This window comes from Myotis davidii, unplaced genomic scaffold (assembly GCF_000327345.1).
Source record: "Myotis davidii unplaced genomic scaffold, ASM32734v1 scaffold313, whole genome shotgun sequence".
Lineage (NCBI taxonomy): Eukaryota > Metazoa > Chordata > Mammalia > Chiroptera > Vespertilionidae > Myotis > Myotis davidii.
Window position 1 is genome coordinate 1,812,596 of NW_006286275.1, and position 10,254 is coordinate 1,822,849.

At 32.9% G+C, this 10,254-nt stretch overlaps 1 protein-coding gene across 1 annotated transcript in view; it reads right to left on the reverse strand.

Moving 5' to 3' along the window:
* Window positions 1–5,913, reverse strand: part of BMP5 (bone morphogenetic protein 5) — a 118,423-nt gene extending 112,510 nt beyond the window's left edge. The window contains exon 1 of the mRNA XM_006757747.2: window positions 4,704–5,913. Coding sequence (XP_006757810.1) covers window positions 4,704–5,193 — 490 coding nt within the window. The 5' untranslated portion in view covers window positions 5,194–5,913. The remainder of the gene's footprint in view (window positions 1–4,703) is intronic.
* Window positions 5,914–10,254: the final 4,341 nt, after the last annotated feature.

The following is a 10,254-nucleotide window of genomic DNA, read 5'->3' on the forward strand; positions in this document are numbered from 1 at the left end:
TAGGGGAGGAAGAGGAGAGAAGGAGGTGATATTTTTAAAAATGGAAGAATAAAAGGGAAGGCACTGGGGAGGTGGTGGATGAAGTATACCTAAGCCTTTCTATTGGATGTTATCATATCTTCCTACTTCCTGCTGTTACTTTTTATTAAACGTTTACACTGGTTATTTGTGAGTGTCCATTAAAACTTGCAAAAAGCTTTTACTTAAACTGTGATGGTAGCTATCTCTGCCGCCACGCCCATCATTGGACAATAAAATGCATTTCAAGGAAAACAAGAGTCCCTTTGGTCACATTGATGAATGCAACAGGTTGTTGAAGGAGAGAGCTCTCCACCCATAGCAGCTTTTTCTCTCTTCAGAAGTTAAGAGTTTTAAAGGATGATATTTTTGCCAATATTTGCATTTGTGATTCCAGATATAATCCAGGAACATGTACTATAATGGAATTAGATTATCTTTCCTCTCATCCCATGCCTTCACCCTCAAAAAAAAAAAAAAATCTTGCATGTGTTTATGGACATGTTTATGTTACCCAAGTGTTAATAACCCTGTTGGAGACACAACATAGATAGGCATCTTTAGGTAGATCTGTATATAAATTCCTCTCCACTGGGCACTTGAGTCAGCCAAAAACAACAATAAGTATCAATGATGTCTTTCAAATCTTTCAACAGAGTACATAAGCATTGTTTTGTTTTTTCTTCTTCTAGTGCCAGATGAGTTTAATGATTTGAGGAAGCAAGAGGAGAGGGTTAAAGTTTTGAAAGAATATTTTTAAATCTATTTTATTGATTTTTTACAGAGAGGAATGGAGAGAGACAGAGAGTTAGAAACATCAATGAGAGAGAAACATCGATCAGCTGCCTCCTGCACTCTCCCTACTGGGGATGTGCCCGCAACCAAGGTTCATGCCCTTGGCCGGAATCGAACCTGGGACCCTTGAGTCTGCAGGCCGAAGCTCTATCCACTGAGCCAAATTGGTCAGGGCATGAAAGAATATTTTTTAAATTTCATATCTTAGCATGCTAAATATATTGTTATAAAATAAATACAGGTAAGCATTACATTTATATATTTTTCTGCTTGAGAATTAATACATTGTTTTAAAATATATCTAAGTATTTGACTCTAAGCCAACTGGTCAAGTCAGTTGAAAACCATTAATAAACCCAAAGTTCTTCTTTATCAGAAAAATACATTGAAACTAGGAATGATATAAATGTAAATTTCCTGTATTGGCTGTTTTTTGTAATTCCTCTAAAATATCTATAACATTGTCATGTTTATTATACTATCACCATGCAATCCAATATCAATTTCTAACTAAAAGATCTGAGAAATGCTCTACATGTTTATGTTTATATAAACAGAAGAGACACGTAAATATTACAAGAAAATTACCAAGTAACTCCTTTTATCTGCATAGGTATTTGATACATAACCCTTAACATTTTTGATAAAGAGATGGCTAAAAAAGAACAAATTTACCATAAACACAGTTTTGTTTCTAACAAAGTCCTGTAGCGTTGACTAGGAAAAAAAAATTCACTGATATTCAATAGTTTCCAGGACAAATCAGAGAAGTCTACCTGTAAAAGCTAGATACTGTGAGACTGACTAAAGTTGGCCTAGGAATAATGCATAGAATAGAGTGGAAAGCTTCTCTTCACACAATTACTATATAACATTTGTTTCTTAAAAATAAACAAATCACTACAATAATTTAAAGGTCAAAATAATGTGTTGAGTTTCATAGTTAGTTGTTTATATTGATCTTCACAAAATTTCTTCACATTTTATTTTTTTCATTTGGTAAACTCTAAATTGTTTTTCACTTATGGACAAAAAAATTATTCTCATCTGACATTTTTTAAAATAGATATTTTGTTAAATATGATTCAGAGTTTGAAATAAGTTTAATTGTTCTTGATGAGCAAAACTTATGTTGGGAAAAAATGTCTTCCTGAATGACAAGATAATTGTAGAAAATCTATTATTTGACTTGAAATGACACAGGCAAGCATTCATAAAAAGGATGTTACTAGATCCTTTTTATATAATTTATCTTATTATGGGAAATGTCAACAGATTCTTTTCACATATTTAAATATCCAGGTGACTTCCTCAATACAAATCCCTTGCCTATTGTTAATTTGGTCATTTGCCCTTAGTCCCTACAATATACATATATTTTAGGATACTAAAATATAAAATAAAATTCTCTTGAGTCTTATAAGAACATGAAACAAGTTGCAGATATTTGCTAATGAATGGTACATAAGGACACTCAAATTCTCAGTGCAGTTAACAATGATATTACAGTGTCACCTTTTCTAAGTACACTTTGACCTATTTTATCATGAAAGAAATACAGAAAACCTTTTTACTAAGTAATGATAGGTTGCAACTTTTGGATATATTAGAAGGCATGGTCTGGGGATAATAAAATGAAATTGTGGTTCAATTTTCCTTAGAGACTAGTAGGAAAATTTAGTATCAGAATTAATTTATCAGTAATTTAATGTGAGAATTTTAGTTTGGAATATTAAATTTAAAAAGATCAATATGGTTTATTATTGAAGATAAATCATTACTCAGCAGTTCAAGCATGATAAAAAATAAATAAAAATTTTCTGAAGTTTATATCCAATTATTTCTCTAGGGTAAAATGAATAATTATTTTTCATGGTGTATTTAATGAACTAGTTATTATAATCCAAACAATATAACCAAAATTTCATTGATTTAAAAATATAATCATTCTTAAATGATCAAAATGGTTCTAGAAGTCATTGAATAAAACTATTTATTATTGGTTTTGGTTGTCTTATTCTACGTAGATTTATAAAAAGTAATGGCATATAGGTTCAAAATCATACATAATTCCTTTCTAAAACACAGATACACTTCTTTTGTGAATGATCAAAATATTCAAATATAATAAAATATTTTATAAGAACAGATTTATGACTGGGCTATTGCTTTTTAAAGTATATAATATAACACACTCTACCGTAACAGACTTTAGATGACCTAAACTGATATTTTCAGTGATTTATTTTGTGAATAGGTAAATCATGCTAGATTGACATTTTTCTATTAAAATAGTAAAAGTAATTTAAATTCTTGAATAATGCTTTAGAAATTGCTACAAAGTAAAAATATATCATGAGCCACATTTGCATGCCACTTAAAGAAGGAAAAGCAATCAAATAAATTTAGAACTAAGCTATATTTTAATGGCTTGAACGTTTCAAATAAAACCTGTTAATTATATGTCAAAGCAAAGGTGTCCAGGACACCTGATTAGAGCAACCAATGATGACTTACTAAAACTTAATAATGAGAGCTTTGTCTCTGGTAACATGAAACATATGATTTATTATGCACCTTATCCTTCATGCTAGCACTGCTGAGAGCAAATGAGCAGAGCACATTAAGCAACATCTATTATAAAAATATCATGTGCTACTAGGAGCTGCTGCTATCCGACTTTTCAAAGAATATTTTTGAGATATATGAGGAAGTTTTTAATTAAGTGTATGATCAATATGTCAATTTTAAGTCAAAGCAGATTGCATATTTAAAACACTTTTAAAAGTTCTTACATTAAAATGTTCTCAAGTCTTTCAAATTGATTAAACTTGTTAATGCAATTTTTAGCCTTCAAAAATAAACATATTCTATCTTTTTTTTATCTTGACTGTCTGAAGATAATAAATTTTCACCTTCGGTATCTATTAATATTTTAGCACTTGTAAAATCCTTTTAAATTGGGAAACTTTAATATTATTGCAAGATGAACTATAAGGCATTAATTTACCATTTGATAGTGCCAATCTTTTAAAACTGCCTTGAAAGTATCAACATTGAGTGAAACATAATTTTAAAAAGTATTATATAATAATGTTACTAATTAAAGAATTTCAATTATTTTTTATCTCAAATAAAAAGAAATTCTGTATAGGAAAAGACCATGCTGGCATGATTTACATTTCCCTTGCTTCTGAAAATAATCAAATAGTTATTATATATTTTAATCATTCCAGTTAAAAATGTTAGATTAAAACTTTGTTTCTAAACTATTTTTCAGAGAACTTCAGTATCAATTTCTGAAGCTATCTGATAGTCTTCTTTTACAATATTATTTGATCTTGGTTACTTTCATATCAATATTTTCGCAGTAGTTGCCTCCCCTGAATGAGAGATTCTGAGTAGCATATAAATATACACTTATCTGTTTCCTAAATTACTCACAAAAATATAGCTCAATATGTCACTTTTACTTTTCTGTCTGTAAATGCTTTTGAAAAATATGTTTATTATTATTTTTTGCTCATATAGTTATTATGTATTATAACTATCCTCGTAAATCTCCTTTCTTTAGACTATTGCCTGTTTACTCATACATTTATACATTAAGTAAGGTTGATATTTTAACTAGCTCTGAAAGGACCTAAATCTACCCCAACGATATTTGTTTAATTTTAGCTTTTTATATTAAAAACAAAATACATATATGACTTCATTGCCTAAGGCAAAACCTTACCTTGCATCAATGAAAGAAAGGAAACAGAAGCTGGAGAGGAGAGTTATAGAAAATGACTTTATGTAAACATGACCACCTACCAGGCAGCTACTTTACCATTAGAAAAACTTCCACTTTGTAATAACAGAGATTAACAAATAAACGAACAACATACCTAAGTTGACAAAGCTCATGACCATGTCAGCATCATTCAGAAAGTTGGTATCATGTAGGCTGGCTAGAGGAGGACTCTGGGTGGTCAGAGGAGTCGTTCGAGATAACTGAATGCGACGAGGATACCCATTGGGAGAGGCTGGGTATCCCTTTCTTGCTCCTCTGCCCTCTCCTGCCAGGGATGCCCTCACTGAGTATTCCGACTCCTCAGGATTTTCTTCATTGGCCATCGCATTGTATAGGTCCAGCATGAAGAGAGGTGCAGAAGAAGCTTGCTTTCCAGGTGAAAATGGTCTGGGTCTGTGAGGCAAACCCAAGATAGAGAGAATTTCCCTCTGTATTTCCCGTCTTTCATGGTTCCGTAGTCTTCTATAAATAAAACTGGAGTGAACATGATTGTCTCCCAAACCTCCTTTTGCATAACCCAGTAAAACCCAGCAGCTCCAGAGGAAACCCACAATACCCCTAAATAAAAATACACTCAGATGCATTTTTGTCCAAAAGCAAAGTTGATGTTTTTAGTCCTGCTGGTCCTCTTAAAAAAAAAATCTAAGTTTCAAGGAGGTACAATTCCCCAGTAGCAGAAAAAACAAATTTACCTATTCTTCATGACAGTGACATTTCTGTACCCAATATCCTCACTGATTTTCCTGCCCTATTTTAAATATTTTGGAATATGTCAAGAGTAGTTATTTCTAAGAAAACTGAAACTCAAGTTTCCAATTATCCACAGTTGTTAAGAGTTTTTGCTGCATTGATGTAGCTGAAGACGGCTAATATTATTTGATCAGATGACCTAGGCATTCCTATATGAATTTATGATAATCAGGCCTTTGGTATTTGAATTAACGAAAGTTGATCTTCTGATAAACTGTAGCTCCCAAAGTTATCTTCACTTGCTCTTGAGTTCTTCTCAACCCTGAAGCTCTTTCCAAGACAAATCCTGATTTCTGCATCACAGATCTATGCTGCTCTGCACCTTGGTGTTGGAATATCTATTTGTCCGGCAGCTTGGTGATAACTTTAACATCTTTTGTGTCGTCCTAGTGTAAAATACGACTCAAGGTTGTACTATTCAAGTAAATGTGTTTCCCTGTATTTACTTGAAAACCTTCCTCTACTTCCATTCACTCCCTTTCTCCTTCTTACAGTTAATTCCACCTCCAGCAGGCACAAATATACCAGCCCTCTTCAAGGGAGATCTAAAGAGTAGTGTAAGCACAACCCTGCTGGGAGAGAAGAGGCTTCTCATTGTAATTTGAAACTGGTAAAGCAAAAAGAACTTAACCCTTTTGCTACCAGAAAAGCCTCCATTTTCGCAATTTTATAGCCATGTATCTGACACAGAACAGTGGTGAATGGGGCATATAAATTCGAGGGGGGGAAAAAGCCAATTTTCAAGCAGCAGATTGAAAATTTTGCCACCAATTTTATGTAGTACTCTTTTAGATCTTTCTTTTAATAGTACACATTTCATACACTTCTACGTGAAGTCTCAGGTTGTGGCTAAATGAACATGATACGTTTCAGTTCTGTATTTGAGTTTATTTCTGGTTTTTACAAGTTATGAAAGTTCACTTCTTACAAAATAAAAGGAGGAGTTGTCAATTGAGGTTAATTTGTTGTTTCTTAATTACAGCCAGATCTTTCACAGTAGAGAGTTAATCACTGGTAATTATATTTTAGATATCAAAGTCGTAGCTACAATAATTCAATAATGGTAATTAGGTAGCCCAGCTTTAGTGGTATTTAAATACCAAAATTCTAAGCAGAAAAGCATATTCATATTTCTCTCATTAAGTAAGTGTGGTTGAAATACAAACACCCTAAAGATGTAGTTCATGATTCTTAACTTTTAAGTCCTTTTAGCTGAAATGCAAACCGACTTACAAATTAGGTACTTCCCATTAATTGTGCTCAGCACTTGGATTGGTTTTAACCCATGCAAATAGACACAAGTCAAATATTGTTCATGACCACATGCAGATTGAAATTTGCCTGTTTAAAAGTTGATGGGTATAATGGGGAAAGTGCACACTTTTCTAAAATACCATGCTTAATCCGAGGAAATGAGCAAAGTACGTGTTTATCCTTAATGTTTAATGCCTTTAAAAATTGGAAGTCTCAATGTTTTTGTGAAGCTATAATTTTCCTTACAAGCTCTCCCTTAACTTTAGGCTCACAGTACGTTCATTGTCTGGAGTAGTATTCTGATAGCAGTGTTGATTTATCTAGCAAATTCTAGAATGATTATGAAATTTTAATGTTTTTCCTTTACTCTGCCTAGAAGCACTGCTTTCTTGTTTAATGTATTTTAAAATATTTCCCCTGAGTGTCTAAATCAAAGCCATATTTCTCACAAGTCCTCATTTTATTGGTAAAGGCAAGCTACTGAAAAGGTTTGCAGGATCTGATTGTATATGTCTCTTTTTTTCTTACACAAACTCACGGCACTAAAATTTGATGATGCTATTTAATATTTGCCTTACCGAAAATTCTTTGTTAATAGCCATGTGTAGTAGTAGCGCCCAATGTTGGCATACATAGAACACCACTGCAAAACGGATATCACATGAATAGCAGGACATTTTGGAAGTAAAGGAAGAAATACCATTTCAATAAGAAATGTCTTAAACCACTAAAATTCTTGAAATTGTATATTCCATATCCAAACCAAATGAAGAATTTTTTTGGTCACTGGTGCAAATTCAAAGCAAGCACTTTGAGACAAAAAGTTACCCTCGGCATTTATAAAAACACACCCCAAATAAAGTATATGACAGTTTTCTTCTACATTCTGTAACAAGCTACCCAGGTAATGAATTTGCTTCCTGTTTCTAGAACACAGCATAGAGCTACAAGTAGAAACTGGCCACTAGAGGAAGGGACAACTAAAATCCTCCACGCGTGCTTCTTTTTTCCTTAAGATACAAGTGAAAAATAAGAATGAGCCTAGGCATCACGAGTCTCAAAAACTCATTTTCCCAAAGCATGATTTATAATATCAACTACTGTAATTGTAATTTAATTGCTTAACCAGGCACATAGCCTACCTCTATATTGGAAATCAATTGTTAATAATCTTGGTCAGAATTTTTAGTATCCACCCAACCCCTACCTTCTCTTTCAACTCAGACCAGACTTGGCAAACATTCATTTTTCAAAAGGATCAACATGTGCAACGAGAGAAAGAAAATAAAGACGACAAAAACCTGCCAGGAACAAAGAGGAAATGCTAACCACCAAACAAAAAGTCCGATTCATTTTCAATGAAAAGTAAATGTACTTTACCACGTCATTTAGCTTCCCAGGTTGATTTATATCTAAGTCTACGGGAGCAAATTGAAAGATGAAGTATTCTGCAAGTATATGGCATAAATATTTTAAATTTTAGAGCATGTATTTAAAAGGTGTAGAAATCAATGAAATTACTGAATAAATATCTGCTGAGGAAGAAGTTGAGACAGGAAAACATCCAGGGCAGCATAAGAATTGTTTCTAAATAGAAGTACATTTCAATAAAAACTCACCTCGCAGAATGTACTATTTGACTGGGGTCTATACTAATATAAGTGACCTTTCAGAGGGGAAAAGAGACAATTGAATCCATGTTGAAATATTTCTCGGCTGTCATTTTTTTTCTGTTCGTTTTGTCTTTTCTTCCTTCAAATTTGACACACTTAGCCCATAAGAATGTAAACCTACTATGTCCAATAGACTGACTTCATTTTTTCCCTGACTTTCAAGGCTGCAAAAGATTCTTTCAAAACTTGCTCAACAGAAAGTTGCAGCGTTTGTAAATCTATTTTGTTCTGGAAGGGTCTTCCTATTTCATTTCTAAGTGTGTCATTTTCCCTTGTAATGTTGGTTTCTCCATGAAACAAAATTTCTCATGGAAACATATAACTGCAGTGAAAGACAGATGTCCAATATAAATGGCACCTACATTCCTAAATCATCTCTCAAGCTTGGAAAATAATCCAAAATCATTTGACTATCATCATAAAATTCTTAGGCAAAAGCTATCTGAGACTGTATTGGAGGGAGTAAGGGAAAAGGGTGGGAAGTTAGGAGAGGTTGGTGGTAGAGGAAAAAGGCAGGGAAGACATCCCCCACTAGAATCTTTTTGGTGAGTACCTGCACAAGTGCAGAACAGAGCAGCATCTGTGATATTAAATTGCCTTCAGTTCACTCTTTTTTTGAGCCAAAAACATAGCATAGAGAATGTGGCGCACATAGGAGTGTCCCCAAGGAAGGCATAGTGGTGCTATAACACCACCACCTGACTTCAATTCTCCTGTCATACCTGAAAGGGTTGCAATCATGCACAGTCCACACTGTTTGTCTACCTAATTAATACTTGCTAAGGAAAACTTAGAAATGAATAACAAAATACAGTCACTAAAACTGTTTTGAAATGTTTGGTATTATTTTTAATGGATGATGACATTATTGAATATTTTTAAGGGAATAGAAGATTTTTCAATATGTTTTGTATTATTGTATGTTTCTAAGATTGTTTTATATTATTTCAAGAGAGTGGGTAGCTACTTAATAGTAATAGTTACTTAAGGAAGAATCAACCAACATTTAATCACTAGAAATCAAACACTGTTAATAAAATGCCCATCTAAGGGTTGTATTTGAAAAAGAGACTCCTGTTACCTGACCTCAGAGAAATTATTGGAGCAGATGCTTTATCCATCATCCAAATTGACAGAATATTTTAAATAAGTAGGTTGACCATTGAGCCATTGTATAGTTAACCTAAAAGAAATCTCCTCATTTGTAGAGCAGTTGATAAATTTGAATGCTCATTCACAACAATTCACAACTTGAAAATATTTACTCAAGTTGTGAATAAATATTGAATGCCTGCTGTGTAACTACTGTTTACATGCTTTAGATACACAAAATTTCAAACCAGGTTCTTGTCCTTCCAGAGTTTTTAATCATATGATATTATCATTTCACTTGATTTAAGGGCATAGAATTATTTAATTGTTGTTACAATTGAGACACGTCTTCTTTTTTTTTTTCTTGAGAGATTCGCGAGAATGCAAACTAAAAGTGGGGGGTGATTTTATTTTGTTAACCAGTGTCAAACAGTACATATTAGCAGCTCAATTAATATTTGTTGAACAATCAATTTTCTTAACAATGATGAACAATATTCCAGAGATTTTTCTTTTAAGGTCAGTATTCTTTGAAAACATAGCTGTAACGATTCATTAGGCACCCTTCTTGATGAATTACTGTAACCCTTGTTAGGTTGGCTCGCTCTACTTTTTATAAGGAAACTTGCAGATTACATGCCTAATCCCATAGTTATGAATCCAAGTGCTAACTTTGGTCAATACTACTAGGTAATTATAATGACCTAGAAGGAAAAGTATCATGTAATGAATCATATTAGCACTTGCAAATACCTTGGTATATCATGACAGAGAGCTGAATAGGTGATTGCCTGTTGAATTAAAGTGGCCCTTGACTCAAAAGAGCAGTTTCTGTTCCTATCAATTAATACCTCACTTTTTTGAGTTGTAATGGCT